At 48.0% G+C, this 18,289-nt stretch overlaps 1 protein-coding gene across 5 annotated transcripts in view; it reads right to left on the reverse strand.

Moving 5' to 3' along the window:
* The window catches only part of Gabbr1 (gamma-aminobutyric acid type B receptor subunit 1), a 29,574-nt gene extending 24,271 nt beyond the window's left edge, over window positions 1–5,303 (reverse strand). The window contains exons 1-6 of one of the 5 annotated variants that reach the window (XR_005497343.2): window positions 4,979–5,303; window positions 4,477–4,558; window positions 3,628–3,831; window positions 2,693–2,878; window positions 1,495–1,515; window positions 131–291 (exon numbers count right to left, since the gene is read on the reverse strand). Coding sequence is in view for 4 of the 5 variants with exons in the window: in NM_031028.3 (NP_112290.2) it covers window positions 131–291; window positions 1,495–1,515; window positions 2,693–2,878; window positions 3,628–3,831; window positions 4,477–4,558 (654 nt within the window). In the remaining variant the exon portion in view is untranslated. The remainder of the gene's footprint in view (window positions 1–130; window positions 292–1,494; window positions 1,516–2,692; window positions 2,879–3,627; window positions 3,832–4,476; window positions 4,559–4,978) is intronic. The other 4 variants (NM_031028.3, XM_006255879.5, XM_039099118.2 and 1 more) reach the window with 4 other exon arrangements.
* Window positions 5,304–18,289: the final 12,986 nt, after the last annotated feature.

The raw sequence follows: 18,289 nt of genomic DNA on the forward strand, positions 1-18,289 counted from the left end.
CCAAAGCTCCTGCACCCCCTGTGCGTCTCCAACCAGTCACTCTCAGGAGGGGTCTGCTTCGAAACCCCAAAGAGGATTCACAGCCCTCGCCTCCCACCGCCCCAGCCACTCTGTCCCTCACACCGACTACCTTGCTGTCGTGGTGGATAAGCTTGAGCTCGTAGTCCGGCAGGATGTCTCTGCGGCTGTTAACGTCCTCCAGCGCCATCTCCACCGCGGGCTGGCAGGCCTGGCCCCCCGGCCAGCCCCCGCTCATGGGAAACAGCGCCCCGATGTATACTGCACGCCGTTCTGAGGAGGGGTGCGGGGGGACCCTCGGGTGAGGCCGCGGGAGATGAGGGGAGTGAGAGGCCCACACCGGAGCCACCCCAGCCGCCATCACCAGCAGAAGAGGCAGCGGCCACCCCACTGGGGTACAGGGTCCCCCCGGGCCCATGGCGAGGAGGGGCGGGGGCGGCCTCCTTGGGGTGGGGGGCAGCTCAGGGGGGACACTTCTTCTGGGGAAGGCTTCTGGGAGGGCGTCGGGGAGGTGTCTCCATCCCCGGTCTCATTGGGGAGGAGGGGCCAGAGCCCGGGGAAGGCAGAGACGTGGGCTTCCTAGGGCCAGGAGACGTTCGCTCCCGCCACCGCGGACTCTCCTCGCCGACTGACCGACCGACAGAAGGGAGGAGGGAGAAAAGGAGCTAGGAGGGGGGCCTTGACGTCACGGGCTGGGGGCGGGGACAGGAGCCAGTGCCGAGGCCCGGAGGGGAGGGGAGCAGAGGGAAGGCGCAAGGAAGGGAGGGGTCTCCGCCAAAGGAGACTGGAGGGGAGGATGGGGGATCTGGAAGGTGAGAGGATAAGCACAGAGCAAAGAAGGGAAGCGAGGGTGGGTAGGGTAGGAGGGGCTGGTGACAGTTCTGATAGGAAAAGTGGAGCGAGGGACTAAGGGTAGGAAGAGCGAGGGCGATGGGAAAGGCTTTGCAGAAAGATAGGGGTTGAGAAAGGGAGAACTGGTTTGGAGAAGTGCGGAATAGGGGAAGTGCGGTTGAGGGAAGGCTTGAAGAAGGGTGGTGGGAGAAAGGGTCTACAGAGGATGCGAGGACCGAGGCCCGCATGGGTGGGACCGATTAACAGGGCCGCCCGTAAAACCTAGGTAGGGGGTGGCAGGAATAGGTCCCCGAGGTCTGAAGGAACCCCACGAAGGAGAGATCTGGGATCCTCCGGCGCGCGGCTGCCCCCTACTGGGCTTCGCGCTCGGAAGCTGAGTCCGAGAGGAGCGCGACCCAGAGGAGCGTGGCCAAGCAGGGAAATGGGAGGTAGCGCGACCCGCGGAAAACCGCGATTTGGCGGCAAGAAACAGGTAGGAGCGGAGGGCCGGGCCGCAAACTAGAATGGGTGGGGGTAAATGAGTAACAGGACACCCACAACCTACGCAAAGAAATCCTGCTGGTGGAGGGTGAAGAGTGAGGGGATGGGGGCGGCAGTGCACGCGGGAAGGGTTTCTGATCTCACCTGAGTGTGGCGTTCGATTCACTGGCAGCAGGAAAGACGGGGATCAGAGAAGAGTTACCAGGGGCGCCCAGCTTCCCAGGCCTGATCCCCAGCCCCCTCCCACACCTGTTCATGCGGAGCGGAGACTGCGTTGAGGGTAGGGTGCCTGGGGATAAGAGCAAGGTGGGGCTGGGGGTCAGGACTTGTGTTCTCTTCTATTATTCAAGGGACAGCAGAATTTGTGCCAGCAAGTAAAGGGGTTCGGGGTGCAGCTCAGTTTTGTGGAGCTTGAATATTATAACATATATAAATCTATGACCTCTTTAAGAAAACAAATTACAAAACAATTGGTTTTAAATGAGTGCTGTTTAAACACCTTAATTTAGTAAGTTCTCCAAAAGTTGGTTAGCATATGAACACAGTTTTAAGAGCTCATAATGAGGACTTAGTCAAAATGAAGAACTCTGAAGCTTAATTCATTCCAGGAAAGAAGAGTATATATACAAGAGTTTGGGTGCCCAGAATAGGGAGGAGACATTTGCAGGAAAGACAGCAAAGAGGCAGGCAAGGGGGTGGCAAACACAAAAGCAATTATTCCCTCAAGGAATGATCAAGGTTGTAAAATGTATACACAAGACTCATAGACTTCTTCCATCTGCCCTTGAATTATCACTGTTCTGGTCATTCTGCCCCAACTTTTTTGCTTTTTCCATGTTTCCAATCCCAGATCTCACCGGCTTTTTTCTAAGTGTAATGTATGGTTTAATTCTGAATATTTACAGCAATTCCATTATAGAGTGAATAGCAAAGGATCAATTCTAGAAGAGAGATACAGAGAATGTTCTACATCTACAGAGAGGGGGTAGTTTTTTTTCCGGGGTTTGGGGAAGAGCAGGCTTTTTTTTTTTTAACTTTAAGAAGCTGAGGGGTTTGAGGATGAGATTAATGGGGGGGGGGGGCAGAAAACAAAAGGTCCAAGATTTGAAGTCAGGAAGAACACATTAAAGGAAAGGAGGGTGAGGGGAAGCCCAACAAAAAGGACCGTGGAACCAAGCCTGAGGCAGGTGGTTGGTGTAAAGATGGGCTTCACCTGCGTCTTCCCAAAGTCCTCCCCGACATTCTTCATAGCAACCATCCTTTCCCTCTACCCACTCCCACCCAACTCCCATTCTAGGGCAAGCACCCTCATCAGCTGCCAGCAGGCAGCTGTTCCCCTCACCCTGGCAGTGGGGCTTGGGGGTGCTCCACTGGCCCTGACTACAGACGCTCCGGGAGCTGCCCACCAGATGGAAGTCGGGGTCACATCGGAACTCCACCCGGGCTCCATCCAGAGCTGGGAGGTCCCCACCCGTCAGGAAAACCTTCCCATTTTCCAGGGTCAAATAAGACTTGGAGCAGATTCGGACTGTGGAGAGACAGGAAAATAAGAAGAAAGGCAAGTTGCAGAGGATTCTTCCCCTAGGGAGTACAGAGAATTAGGTTTGGGTCTAGGTTCACAAGCATCCTGTTCCACAGGAAATCAGGTGTGCAATATCTATGTTTCCCTTCCTCCTCCCTTTTCTCCCCGGTCCCCCTGTATCCACATTCCTATCAGGAAAAAAAATAGCATTTCTATTGTAGGAACCCAAGATGGAGCTATAAGCACACAAAACAGATACTGCTCACAGCACAGTGAAGTGGGTAGCTATCTGCCTTTGAAATGTGCAGATGCATGTGAGTCTGGATGCACGATCAGGCTTGCTTTTCTTGTTATGGCTGGTCTGTACTACTACTGAGCCGGCTTATATGGTCATTGAGTTGGAGACAAAGGTATCAGGAAATGTAATGAAATCGTTTTATAACTTAAAGAGCAATCTCTCGCTAACGGACCTCGAAGAGTAACTCAGATGAAGAATCAAAGTTATTTCATCCAATGATCGGTATCCTAATGAAGACGATGAAGTGAATGTGCTGGCTGCTTAGCTTGCTTCCTCCCACTAGAGGCTCACAGCGACACCCCTCCTCCTACATAGTACTCATTCATTAAACGTATTTGTGAATTTGGTCCCACTGATTTAAACTGCTGACTTGCAAAACAATTGAGGTCGGTCTGCAACTGGGAAAGGGCCTGAAGGAAGAGGACAGGGGTGGTGGATGGCTTCCCAGGCTACTCACCACAGCGGCTGGGTGTGTCCATATCCGTCCAGGAGCCGTTGGCCAGGCATTTGCGCACCTTGGGCCCCACCACCTCGCGCTCCCCTCGGCACACATATTCGATCTCATAGTCCACAGGCAGGAAGTTGATGGCCTTCACCTGGTCGCGAGTCAAGCCACGGTACCTGATGCCACCTTCCCAGGGCGGATGTATAATCTGGCAACCTGAAAGGGAATGGGGAGGCACAGGGGGAACCGTGGGAGCGGGAAGGCAGCGCCGCAGTGGAAGGGGGAAGAGCAGGGCGTGGTCAATGGTGGGGCTGGGGCTGGGGGACAGAAAAAGGGGCGGGGGGCACAAGGGGCACACGACTGGAAGGTGGGAGTGGGAACAGTTAAGAACCCCAAGCTGCTGGTACGAGAGTCCACCGGTAGAGAAGTATAATGGAGAGAAATAGCTAAGAAGAAATCGTAAGGGCTATAATGTTCGGTGGTTAAAATGAGGGACCAGGGCTGTGAGGACCACACAAACCCCATTGAACGAGGACCACACGAGCCCATCAAAGCAACAAGGTGGACCACGGAAGGGGGGCGCTCTAGTAATGTGGGGCCCGGAAAGGGAGGTGGGGCTGAGAAGATAATTCGGGGTCACAGCAAAACGGTGTAGTGTAGCAACGTGAGGCAGAGGAAATGGGTGCTGGTGATGATGCGGAGTGACAGAAAGGAGGTCAGGAGTAGTGAAGTGGCTGCGGACCAGGATGCCAGGGGTGGGGGTGGGGGTGAGGTCTTGACGCGAGAGTGATGGGAAAAGGAGACGTGCAGGGAAGGGAGCTGTGGGGTGGAAGAGGTCCGGGGCGCCGGAGAAGGGTGCACCTTCCGAGGTGGCGTTGGGGGTCTGCGCCCCGCCAGCGCCCAGGGGGCGGAGGAAGAGAGGCACCAGCAGCAGCAGCAGCATCTGAGGAAAAGACAGCCGTGAGGGCACGGAGGAGCCCGCCGGCAGCGGCCTGGGCCAGCCGACGGACAGGTCTCGCTCCGCGAGCCTCACGGGCTCCGACCGCGCGGTTCGGGACGCGGAGGGCGCCCCGCGGAGGAGGCGGGGGCGGAGCCGCACGGGCTGGGGGGGAAAGGAGGAGAGAGCGCCTGTCCCCACCCTCCTCCGGCCTCCCTCGGCCCCCCACCCTCCCGGGACTCCACCTCTCTCCACCTCCTCTCAGCAGCCCCCGTGGCTAGCGCTAGCCCAGCTTACCCACGCTCTGGGGTCCCCGCTGCCCCATCACTCGCCGCTCGCACCCGAACCCCACGTACCCCCCCCCCGGCCCTGCCCTGCGTCCACCGGCCTCCTCACCAAGCCCGGGTCCTGGGGCCCCGCTCTTACCTCGGCGGCCGGTCCCGCTCCGCGGCTCTCCCCGGGCCTCAAGGCCCCAGGCCCGGCCGCGGCTCCCCGTTCTCCCTCCCGGTCCTCCAGCTTCCCCTCCCCCTGTTCTTCTTCCACAGGAATCCAGGCTCCTGCCTGGCCGGGGTCTCTCCCCTTCTCGATCGCTACCCGCAAACCCCACCCCCGTCTCTCCTTCCCCGGGGCGACGGCGGCCGCGAGAGCACGGTGCCGGGAGGGAAGGAGGCGGCGCCGGGGACCGGGGAAGCTCTCGGGCGGAGGGAGGAAGGAGGGTGCAGGGGAAGACGGGGCGGGGGGAAGGGAGGGGGGAGACCGGAGAGGGCGCCTCCCACAACCCGAGCCCCAGGAGCCGCCCCGGATCCCGGCCCCTCCCTAGACCGCCCACGGCGCGGGAGGGCGTAGGGGTGGGATGGAGGGGAACACAGGCGATCTTGCACGCAGGAAGGGACTGAGAGCTGCCGAGGGACCTGCTGGCTAGACTGCTGGAGACCGTGGGGGTGGGGGTGGGGGTGGTGATACGACCCAAGCCTAAAACAGAGAAGCTGGCACAGAGACAGGAGCCTGGATGAAGGTAGAGAAAGGCTGTTTGGACAAAGGGAAGGAAGACAAAACTGGACCTGGTAAAAGGAGGGAAGAAGATGTCACATGCTTGGAGAACAGACATTGAAAGGGAAGGGAGAAGCAAGGGTCGGAAGAGCAGCCGTGGTGGAGGGAGCACCAGGAGAAAAATGGGAGAAGAGCTGGACTGGGAGCCATAAACTTCCAGCTTATGGCGGGGAGCAAAAGATCAGGGGGCATCAAGAAGAGATACTGAGGTAGATGGAGAAAGACGGGGACATACAAAGAACCTCTACGTGAGCAGGAGCCTGTATTGCTCACACTAGGACCAGACCAAATACCTGCGCTTCTTGACTAAGGTTAAACTGGAGGCTCTGGCAGAGAGGTCTGACAGCCAAGGCTCCTGCATTGCGATTGCCCTTAATGATGATGAACAGAAAGATGAAAAGGGGGTGAGAGGCACTCCCATGCTGGTTAGTCCTTCCAGAGAGGTGGGAGGAAACCAGATATTATGGGACGCAGGAGAACCGAGGCTCTCAACCTTCAACCCTATGTTAGAACAAATACAAATACAAATTTGTAATGACTCCAAAACCACGAACTAAAAAGCATAGATTACATCACTTCCCTATGCACGTGACTAAAAAAAGAACAAAATATTTTCCCGTCTATAAGGAGGAGCATAGCAATTTGTTATAACATAAACAGTTTTAGTGTGAGTGCCCAGTTTCCCTCGAGGCAGGCAAATGCTTACACCTCTCCACAGAGTCACAGAAAAGGATCTTCTACCAACACACACTGATACAGGTGCACAGCCAGTGACTCAACTATCTCCGGCATGTTGCCATCAAGGAAGTGACTTCAGGAAATGTTGAGCGACTCTTGGTAGCAAAGTCAAGCTTCCCTAAACTCACACAGAACTGTAATTGCATTCCTAGAAAGTTTGCCGCATATTGAGACCGTTAAAAAAAAAACTATTAAGTTCTAGGCTCAGATAATTAAACACAAGTTTTCACCTACATGAATGTCCTAGGGGACTTCTGAAAATCCGGATAAAGGAGAACTCTATCTGGCAGGAGGACAGCTTTTACACAGGCTCTGCCCATACGTACACCCCTCTATCTCACAACTAAATACAAAAACAAAACCCCACAAACTTAAATGTTGCCTGGAAAGAGCCTGAGAACCACTAGGCTAAATAATGGACACAAAAGGGCTGGAGAGATGGCTCAGTGGTTAAGAGCACTGACTGCTCTTCCAGAGGTCCTGAGTTCAATTCCCAGCAACCACATGGTGGCTCACAACCATCTGTAATAATGAACACAAGAGAGTAGGAAGGATTTCTAGTCACTAGAAATGACAGCCACCTTTCTCTGAGTAGCCTACCCTCTCAATAAGGCCAACTGAAGTTATGGATACAGCAAGGGAAGTTTCCCAGATAGTCAAAGAGAAGAACTACCTGACTCTGACGATGTGCCTTACAGCCACTTGGTGCCCTGTGATCCTGACAAAGCTGAGTTCACGGACCCCTCCCCAAAACCCAGCAAGACTGCAACCATGGAACATCTGAGCAGGCACGCTCTCTAGGGTCACAAACTACTCTCAAGATCCTCCTGTAAGCACTCTGGTTTCCTCTCCTCTAGAACATTCCGTAGCTGCCATTTTTCTCCTCTCTTGCCTTTTCACTCTCCATTATAATTTCCAGAGTTCCTTGTCCATGTTCCTCAGGACACCTGTCTAGATCCCTCCTCAAACCACAGCGTGTCAGCCCTGTTCTTACCGCAGATGATAATGTATTTAGCAGGAGATAGGATGTTGGGATGGATGTAGGGGCCTGGAGCCCTCCACCTCCTATTCTTCACAGGTGTGTGTGCCTTTACAATGCTACCTTCTTTGTGCAGTTTTTGTTTGTTTATTTGTTTTGTTACCATATTCCGTGGAAACAGGAGTTTCTACTCAGATTCCCTACGGAATGACCAGGCTTCTTGTTCATCTTGTTCCCCATTTTCTCCTTCTGATGCCTTCCCCCCCACTCCATTCTTCCTCTTCCACCCCAGAGAGCACAAAGCTTAATTATCAGAAGCCATGAAAACACAAGAGACAAAGTAGCCCAAGTTGTTGATGACCTATAAAATTCTGGGCTCTTCGGGTAGATGACATCTAATCCTCACACCACCACACAAAGAAAAATGGATGTTCATGCTCTTATATTCAACTAAACTGCTTTTAGAGAAAGTGAGAGGTGAAGCAAGGGTAGCATAGCCAGTATTTGAACTCCAGCTCCTTACTCTGCATCTGAATTAACTGTTTTAGTCAGTCTCACTGTGATATGCTTGGCCCAGGAAATGGCACTATTTGGATGTGTGGCCTTGTTGGGGGTAAGTGTAGCCTTGTTGAAGTAGGTATGTCACTGTGGGCATGGACCTCAATACCCTTGTCCTAGCTGCCTGGAAGTTAGTCTTCCACTAGCATCCTTCAGATAGAGATGTAGAACCCTCAGCTCTGCTCACACCACACCTGCCTAGATGCTGCCATGCTCCCACATGGTTAATAATGGACCAAATCTCTGAACCTGTAAGCTGGCCCCAATTAAATGTTGTCCTTTGTAAGACTTGCCTTAGTCATGGTGTCTGTTCACAGCAGTAAAACCCTAACTAAGACACATACTATGTACTCTTCTCTGGTTAGAACTTGTTGCATAGAACATCGCAACCTTTCACTTGCAACAATCCTCCAGCCTCTACCTCTTGAGGGCTGGGGTTATAGTTCTCTACCATCATGCCTAGCCTATATTCAAATTTTTCACATTGCATTTCAAGGTTTAGTTTTGCCAAACATCAGAGTACATGCCAATGACCCTTAGCACTTGGGAGGATGAGGCTAGAGGACGACTGGTTCAAAGCCAGTCTGTGTTACATAGAATATGAGGCCAAACTGAACTACAGAAATAAATAAATAGGTTAGAACTTAGTCTTTGTTTTAGGTTTGTCTGTCTGTGCGGTTGTGTTTTTATTGCTTTGTTTAAGTATTGGTTTTTGTTTTAGAGGGAGGGTCTTAAGTACGTAGCCCAAGCTGGTCTTGAACTCTCAAATTTAATGGGTAGCCAAGGATAACTTTAAACTCCTAATCCTCCTAGCTTCGCCTCCTGAGTGTTGGGATTGTAGGCATGACCTCCAACATGGAAACCCTGGCTTGGTCTTGGTGTACTCCTTTTCTCCAAAGCTCACTCCCCACAGAATTCTCCTTCAAAGGCCAGAATGCAATTCTTTTCTGTTTTCTTGCCCGAGGAGGAGTGGAAAGCCTGTGAAGAACAAGGTGAAGGACCTTGTCTTTGGGGAGTTTTCTCTTTCATACAAATCGTATTATTTAGAAATATGTATAAAACAAGACTTCAAAATCAAGATATTTCAGTCCTATTTACACTCTGGACAGAGCTGTTTCCATGTATGGATTGCGTGTTAAACTGAATACTTGCAGAGAAGTATGTGGTGACTACGGCCTGTAATCTCAGCACTTTGGGAAGGCTTGAGGCCAGCCTGAGCTACATCGTGAGTTCCTGGCCAGGCTGCTGGACTTTAGTGTGAAACACTGCGCGCTCGCGCTCTCTCTCTCTCTCTCCCCCTCTCTCTCTTTCTCCCACACACACACCCCACCACCACCACACCCCTCAGAAAAACCTAGAAATGTACGACAAGCATATCTGGAAGTTGGAAGCATAAGCTTGAGGTTTTGTTGCTTCTTTACAGATGACACCCTCCTAGTTACATGCCCACAGTGTGCTTTCGGAAAAGACACCCACATTCCTCTTCCTACCCCCGACTCCCACCTCATGCTGAGGAATCCAGCCCTTGTGTGTACTAGGCAGTCATTCTCTCACTGAGCCAAATCTCCAACCCAAGTGGGCTTTCTCTATAAAAACACTTATCACCTCCCAAATTGCCTGTAGTACTGGGAAGTATTAATGAGCCTATCTAATGCAATCACAGTAGGGCCTTTTTATTTGAGCTAGCTCAGGCCCCTCAGCGCACCACCATGACACTGGATGGATTGGTGTAGAGTTGACCCCAAATATCTTTTGGGCAAAGAGGTAACCCCAAATATCTATTGGGCAAGGCTTTACAGAAGGCTACAAGGTGGGGAGAGGGAGTGTGCAAGCATCTAATTGGAAAGGTTCTATGGCCTTTACCATAATTGGCTGGTGTTGGGAGTTATATCACAAACTTAATTCCTGCTTCCCTCTGCATTGGTGGTCATTAGGCAGGGTGTTGGCTTCTAACCTTGGGGTGCAGCTTTGTTGGGGGAATAACCAGGAGATGCTGATCTTGTTGGGGCGTAACCTGGAGACTGGAGCTAGGCTTGGGTTTTGTTGTGAGGAAACTTGGAAACTAATGTTATTTACTGCCTGTTAGTCTGAGTTCAAACTTAGGTCAGGTTCTCTAAAACAGAGTCAGAACTTAAAAGATTTGGTCTCTCAGTCCCACCTCTAAATACTATCATATCCCACTGGGTGCACTGGGTCTCAGCATATGAACCGGAGGAGCAGGGTACACACACATTCAGATGACAGCAAGTGGATATTCTTAACACTTCAGGCCTTGTTCTTTGCTCCAGCCTAGGGCCTAGGAAGATTGGTTCCTCTTGTTGTGCCTTTGCAACCATACACAAGTAAACCTAGCCTAGAATGCACCAAACTTCAGTGAAATAAGAAAATGACACTGTGAAACCCTTTCTCTAGCTCACATCTCCCTGTCTCGGGGACAGGTTACCAAGTTGGCGGTGTGAATTGACTCTCCACTAGTGAGTGCTTATATAAGTGAATGAGTACGGTGTCATTAAGTGTTAGCGTAACCAAAGCAATAATAAATCAGGGGAGCTTATCTTTACAGTATGGGCAAGAGAGGCTCAGTAATTAAGAGAATTTGCAGAGGATCTGAGTTTAGTTCCCACCACCCAGGTCAGCCGTGCAGCTCACAACTGCCTGTAACTCCAGCTCCTGGGAATCTGGCCTCCAAGGATACCTGCACACATGCACATAAGTATATGTAGGCATACACTCCTATGCACAAAAGTAAAGTAGTGAGGTATGGTGGCACACACCTTTAATCCCAGCACTCCTTAAACAGACATCTGGTCTACCAACCAGATGACATCCAGGCCAACCAAGGCTACGTAGTGAGTCCCTGTATCCAAAAAAAAAAAAAAAAAGTATATGCAAATCTGAAGCCCACAACATGCACAATTATATTTCTGCATTAAATGTAAGACTCACCTTGGGTGGAATAAATAGTCGGTAAAAAGCTTCACACCCAATTTTTGCCACAGAATAAATGTAAATCTGGCTACATTTTTGCCCCCAAATTAGTGAGATACAAGCTTTGGTTTTGAAACTATTGGCAAGTTTGGAATTGCAGAAAATGACATGTGAAGCTAAGCTTATATATATACACACACACACATGAGAAGTTATTTATTTGCAAGTGGATATTTTAGGAGTCAAATCAAGAAAGCTGAGGCAAGAGACTAAAAATTCTATTCATAGAAACACCATAAAACTTCCAGCCAACGACCCACACAGGCCTTGCCTGTGAATTTAACCAAGTCTGCACCAATGAGCCTATCAGAGCAAAACAGACACCAGGCCCAGAGAACCACATAAGCCGCTGGGATCCCAGCAGAGGGGGAAAGCCAGGAACAGGTGTGCTAGTAGCTCTGCCTTAGCAATTGAGAGTAAACAAACACCTGTTGGGTTTACTCTTCCCCGACTGTCTTTCTAAACCATCACTCTGGAACAACAGTGTGACTCATACACACCTTCAGATGCTTTCAGTATTTGTTACACTTGAATCTGTGCAGAAATAGAATACCTTAATGGTGCATAATTTACATTATGTTCTCTTCTAATTCTCTCTCTCTCTCTCTCTCTCTCTCTCTCTCTCTCTCTCTCTGTCTCATGTGCTTGTGCACGTCCTGCACGTGCATTACAGGAAATAGAACCCAAGGCCTTGTCCATGTAGCCATGGACTCTGGCAATCTGTCATATTCCCCAACCCCTTCTGTCCTATTCTTTTTGTTTCTTTATAATAACTTCTCCACGTGTCAGATGAGAACGCTGGAGTTCAAAATTTTTAAATAAGGCCCGTGAGATCGCTTAGCAGGTAAAGTCACCCGTCACCAGGCCTGAAGACCTGAGATTGATATCCAGGAGGCACATGTTTGAAGTAGAGAAGCAACCCAGCAAGTTGTCCTCTGACCTCCATATTCTTACACACACACAAACACACACACACACACAGACACGCACACACACAGACACACACAAACACACACACATACACACACACAATAAATATATGAATAAATAAATAATATTAGGGAGATTGACTGCAGAAGGTGGTTGTGGGAGCTACTCCAATGTAAATCTATCCCCAGTGGAGGAAAATCTTTCTGACATAGATACTACTATTTCCATTCTATTAATAAAAAACTTCTGTGACCTGGGAAGAAGAAAACACTGCCTCCAAAGATCTTACTTGACATGAGGTGCAGCTGTGGGAAGCATTGTCTAGCTTGTCGCCTGTCTTCCTGAAACATCTCTTGTGTTCCTGTAGTGCTGTTGTAGATAAATCCACTAGGGTCATCGTTACCAGGATAACAGTCCTTCTGGGAGTAGACTCGTCTTTCCATGGAGTTGCCAGTAGTATGGCTGGGCCCTAGGCAGATTCTTCTGCTGTTTGTCATAGGTCATGGTTTTATCAATTTCTTTACTAACTTACCTCATTTATAAATGCTATCTAGAATGCTGTCTTTAGGAAACTGAAGTTTCTTCCCAGTACTAGACGTGGCAGGATCTCTGGGCCCTGAAGACATTGTATGATCTCTAGTACATACACAAGTTCTACTCCACACAGCTTCTACTCCATATAGCTGTGTGGGACACATAATTGTGTCCCAAGTCAGACATCACCTGTGAAGGGGAGGAGCCAAATCAATCCTCCTTCTACTGTTCTTGCCTCTGCTCTCCTCCCACTCCCTCTTTCCTGATTCTCTCCTCTTCCTTTTTGGTTTTGGTTTTGAGGGTCTAATGTGGCCCAGGCTGGTCTTCCTTTCTCAGATTCCTGTGTGCCAGGATTATAGGTATGTGCCTGGCTGCTTCACTCTGCTTGGTCTCTGACAATGTCCATCAAAGGACCATGATTCTTGAGTTCATCCCAAGCTCCTGCTCCTATATGCGTACTGAATCTTCACCTGTGCCAAGGCCCAACTTTTTTTTTTTAAGATGTATTCATTTATTTACTTATTTATTATATATAAATACACTGTAGCTGTCTTCAGACACACCAGAAGAGGGCATCAGATCCCATTACAGATGGCCTTGAGCCACCATGTGGTTGCTGGGATTTGAACTCAGGACCTCTGGAAGAGCAGTCAGTGCTCTTAACCGCTGAACCATCTCTCCAGCCCGGGGTCCAACTTTCATTCTCTATGGATAAGTATTGCCATAGGATAAGAGAGCTGTCTCCCAAAATGGTAGGACAAATGTACCACACAAATGCTCCTCAATCCTATCTTGCTATTTTCCTGAAGGAGTTAGGGATGGTGGTGCCCCTAACTCTAGAAGTCGATGACTCAATGGCACAAACTCAGAACCGGTTAGTGTGTCATTGGTGAGAAGGTGAGCTAGACGTACTGCTCTCACAGAGGACTAGAGTTGGTCTCCCAGCAATTATGCTGGGCAGGTCGCACCTCCCTCCCTGGGATCTAACCCACTCTTCTAGCATTACATACAAGTGCGTAAACCTCATAGGTATATTCATGTTTCCATACAAATTTTTGGTCATATTGTTTCTTCTCCTCCAACTCTTCCAAGATCTTGCTCCATAGTAAACTAAATTAAATTAAATTTTCTCTCTCTTTCTCTCTCTCTCTCTCTCTCTCTCTCTCTCTCTCTTTCAATAAAAAAAAGTAAGGTGAAAATAAAAAAAAAAAAAGTGCACCAAAAAACGGTGTCTGTTTTGTGTGTGCCAAATACTTCTAAGCACAAAGCAGCCCTGGAGTTTGATTGATCTACTCCGGTGACTCCCTTGTAGAAAACTGGCTTTCCTTTTCTCAACGACAATCCTCAGATACCAGTTGCAAACAACAATCATCATGGCAGGAAGCAGATAAGCCTAGCACAGGCGCAGGAGCTGAAATGGCTCAGATCTTGCAGGCTGCAGACAAAGAAAGAGCCAGACTAGGCCTGAGGTGTGCTTTTGAGACCCCAGAGCCCACCCCAGTGACAAGCCTTAGACAACAAGGTCACACCTAATCCTCCCCAAACCTCTCCGCTAACTGTGACTAAGCATTTAATTACGGGAGCCTAGGAGGAAGCCTAGGAGGGTCATTCTCATTCAAACTAACACAGCTTCTCCCATAACTTTTGTGCCACGATTTTACTAGTCTGTTTTGTAGACAGGTTGCTACGGTCGGTCCTAAGGTTTATTACTGGGTGATATTAATGAATACTTTCCTCTGCAAGTAGCGTGCAGAGTACCTTCCAGCACCATGAATGCTAATCCGTAGGAGCGATTAGGGCACCAGCAGGATATCTCCATGTTCAACAAACATAAGTAAGTTGTGTCTTCAGCAACATGGCCTTACCATCAGGTTATGGAGAATAATAGGGCAATAAATGTGATGTTTTTGTCGGCGGTGTATAGGATCCCTTTGGCCAATAACCAGAAAAGACGTTGCCCGTCCATTGTACTTGAGGTTTTATTTGGTAAGAAATACACGTGATTTCAAAAAAAAATTTTTTTAAATCAAGCGTTGACAGTAATAAACTATAACCTCAAACATAGTTAACATGAGTATATATCAGTAAAAACGTTTTTGGGAATGGCACATTATGAGATAAAGAACTTATAAGTCCCCTTTCCTGAGTCTCAAGCACTCACCGTGGATATAGAGGAGATGATAAAAACACTTTGAGAAGAATTTCAGTCTGGTGACCGAAGGTCTAGGGCCCTAACCGTGTAAGAACAACAACCTTCTGATTTAGGGTCTTTTCACAATCCCTCTGACCTCCATCTCTTCTTCTGTGACATTAGAATAAATACAGCTTATCTACCATTATATATAGAGAGAAATATGTTAAAAGAAAAATGTGGGCTGGAGAGATGGCTCAGAGGTTAAGAGCACTGACTGCTCTTCCAGAGGTCCTGAGTTCAAATCCCAGCAACCACATGGTGGCTCACAACCATCTGTAATGGGATCTGATGCCCTCTTCTGGTGTGTCTGAAGACAGCTAATATATATATATATATATATATATATATATATATATATATATATTTAAAAAAACAAAAAAAGAAAAATGTTCTAAGGCTGAGAAAACAATCTGACACAGATTAGTGATCAATATTTTCTCTGTTGAGTGGCATACAGATGTTGGTATGTTTTACCAGCGTTTGGTGGCCTGATAGTATATAAACTTTGTGCAACTTCAGTGAGTAAATTTGCCGTGTCATGGTTCACTCTCCTTTGAGGTTTCCAGCATTCATGTATCTTTTATGTGCTCTTGTACAACTGATAACGTGTGTGTGTGTGTGTGTGTGTGTGTGTGTGTGTGTGTGTAAGACAAAAATCCTTATTTATTTTTTTATATGAGTACACTGCAGCTGTCTTCAGACACACCAGAAGAGGCATCAGATTCCATGACAGATGGTTGTGAGCCACCATGTGGTTGCTGGGAATTGAACTCAGGATCTCTGGAAGAGCAGTCAGTGCTCCTAACCTCTGAGCCATCTCTCCAGCCCAGACAAAGTCTTACTATATAGATTAGACTCGTCACGAACTCTAGGTAACCCTCAGCCACCAGAAGGCTGGAATTACAAGCCTATGCCATGGTGCACAGCTCAATTACTTAATTAGTCCATTAGATGGCATGAGTGACAAAGCAACTCTCCATCTTTAGAAAGGGACCCAGTCTGCAATGCTTTTTCAGTTTTGTTTATCACATAACATTTTTTTAAAAAAAGATCATTATAAAGTCCATATGTTCGCTGTGAAAATATATCAAAAACACTAAATGAAATAAAAAATATATAAATTTCTCATTTCTGGTAAGCTTCAAGATAGCTTCTGGCTCTGATTTGAATACAATAGTACAGGCACGAACTCTTAGTTCAACCCAGTTTAGCCATTTTTAGCAGAGCTCTGTACAGGAAATTGGGCGCGGTGACAAAAACCTGTCATCCCAGCACTTGAGAAATAAAGATAGGAGGTCTGTGTTTATAGTGAGCTTTAACTATACACTGAGTTCAAAACTGCCTGGGCTCAATTAGACCTACAGAATAGTACTGGTGGGCATGCCTGTTCTGTTCAGAACATTACTAGCAGGATAGCAAAATCACTGTGGCCACATCAACCCTGTCTCCTACCGTACCTTCATTCAGCTCCGGAGTTAAGGTTACAGACTTTATAGTTTGCTGGATCTTACAAAGTCCCCCTGCTCTCCCTAATTGGATGACTAAACTGTCTCAGCTTTTGAAGTTTAAGTCCATAACAAGGTCAACAGTGTCATGAGTTATATTAAGAATCTTACTGGGCTGGAGAGATGGCTCAGCGGTTAAGAGCACTGACTGTTCTTCCAGAGGTCCTGAGTTCAAATCCCAGCAACCACATGTTGGCTCACAACCATCTGTAATGGGATCTGGTGTGTCTAAGACAGCTACTGTATACTCGTATACATTAAATAAACAAATAGATCTTTAAAAAATGAAAGAAGTCCAATGTGGGAAAATTCTGCTAATCAAGGTCGAAGTCTACCTTTGACTGGATAGCCTTCGGAGGCTCGGTGCGTAATGGGGGACTCCCTTCATTAGCAAGGTTTCTCCTCTGACCTTGCCTGGGGAATTCAAAACCCCCACACATATCCCTTTCCCTGAGGAATGTCACACAGCCTCAATCAGATTACAGGACCAAAAATGTCCTTTTCCTGATAAAACCTATTCAGCTAGTGCCAGAGATTCCTGAAATGCTTCCTCATGCTAATGAGGCATTTCAGTGCCCTTGGCCCCCAGCCAATGACCTTTGCCCATCCTGGATGTTCCTACCCTCAGTCCTCTGAAACTTTATAAGCCTTGAATCACCCTAAGTTAAGTTGATCTGCCTCCTGATAGCTCATCCGGGTGTGGTCATTCACTGCACATTCTCACAGGGCTTCTGATCCCTGCCACATGTCATCTCTGCTCCCAGTGCCCTTGTGGACCACATTGGCTGATGATCCAAGATGCGGGGAGACCCACAGTCCAAGCTGGCATTCTCCATTTACCGAGGCTCCCAGGTTTCCACCACTGTTGTTGAACCCTACAATTTCATCCTCACCATTCTCTGATTATGCTTTTACGGTAGACAAGGAGGCCATCTATGACATCTGTCATAGAAACCTTAATATTGAAAGTCCAGCCTAGGACTGGAGCTCAGCAGTTTAGAGCACTGACTGCTCTTCCAGAGCTCCTGAGTTCAAATTTCAGCAACCACATAGTGACTCACAACCATCTGTAATGGGATCCGATGTCCTCTTCTGGTGTGTCTGAAGACAGTTACAATATATATATATATCTTTAAAAAAGAAAGTCCAACCTATATTAACTTTATCCACCTTGTTAGCCATATTGTGTCTTGCCCAGCCTGGTCTACAAGCAAGTTCCAGGACAGCCAGAGCTATATAATAGAGGGACCCTATCTCTTTTTTTTTTGTTTTCAAAATAATTTATTTTATGTATAAGTACACTGTAGCTGTACTCATACACTGTAGCAACGATGTGGTTGCTGGGAATTGAACTCAGGACCTCTGGAAAAACAGTCAGTTCTCTTAACCGCTAAGCCATGTCTCCAGCCTGAGAGACCCTTTCTCAGAATGAAAAAAGAAGAGGAGGAAGAGTTAGGGAGTGGGAACAGTCAAAATACTTTATGTACATACACAAATTGCTGAATAAATAAAAATAATAAAAATTTGCTAATACAAAGGGTTTTTCTCTCCTTTAATATGACTTTTTCTTGGGTACAACTGTAACTCGATATGCTTGCTTTATTTAGTAATTTAATAATGCCAGCTATTCAGAACACTGCTGAGAACCAAGGACAAATGGAAATTATATCACTCTACTTAGTCAAGACAGCTGTCATGTAATTTATTCGGCAAGAGATATAGAACTGGGCATGGTGGCATAGAACAGAAACCCCTTCACTCGTCCTAAAGCAGGGTTCGAAAGGTCGGCTTTTAGTTGTGAGGAAGACAAGGCCTTTATAATGCATGGATAGGAGTTTTCCAAATGTGGGGAAGTTGGTGGGGTTACCGGAGCAGAACATAACTCATGGTCAGAACAAAGTAATCACAATAGCAATCACAATAACAAGGTGGTCATAGATGGTTATGATGTAAGAGTCCAAGAGTCGCTGAAAGAAGAGCTCAGACTCGAATAGTATGCAAAGACATGGAGCATTTATTCTGCAGAAACAGCCAAGGTGCGGGGTCAGCCATCTAAGCAAAATGGCGTCTGCTGGGGAAGCTTGCAGACCCCTTTAAAGGCCAGTTAGGGTTTTTCCAGGTGCGTTTGGGTCACCTTCATCAGGATTGTTTGAGCTTATGGCATGGGATATTTGTACACCTCTGATTGGTTCATACCTGGAGAGAGGGGGGTTCATGTGCCTTTTTTTTTTTTTTTTTTTTTTTTTTTGGTTCTTTTTTTC

The sequence above is a fragment of the Rattus norvegicus genome, chromosome 20, assembly GCF_036323735.1.
Source record: "Rattus norvegicus strain BN/NHsdMcwi chromosome 20, GRCr8, whole genome shotgun sequence".
NCBI lineage: Eukaryota > Metazoa > Chordata > Mammalia > Rodentia > Muridae > Rattus > Rattus norvegicus.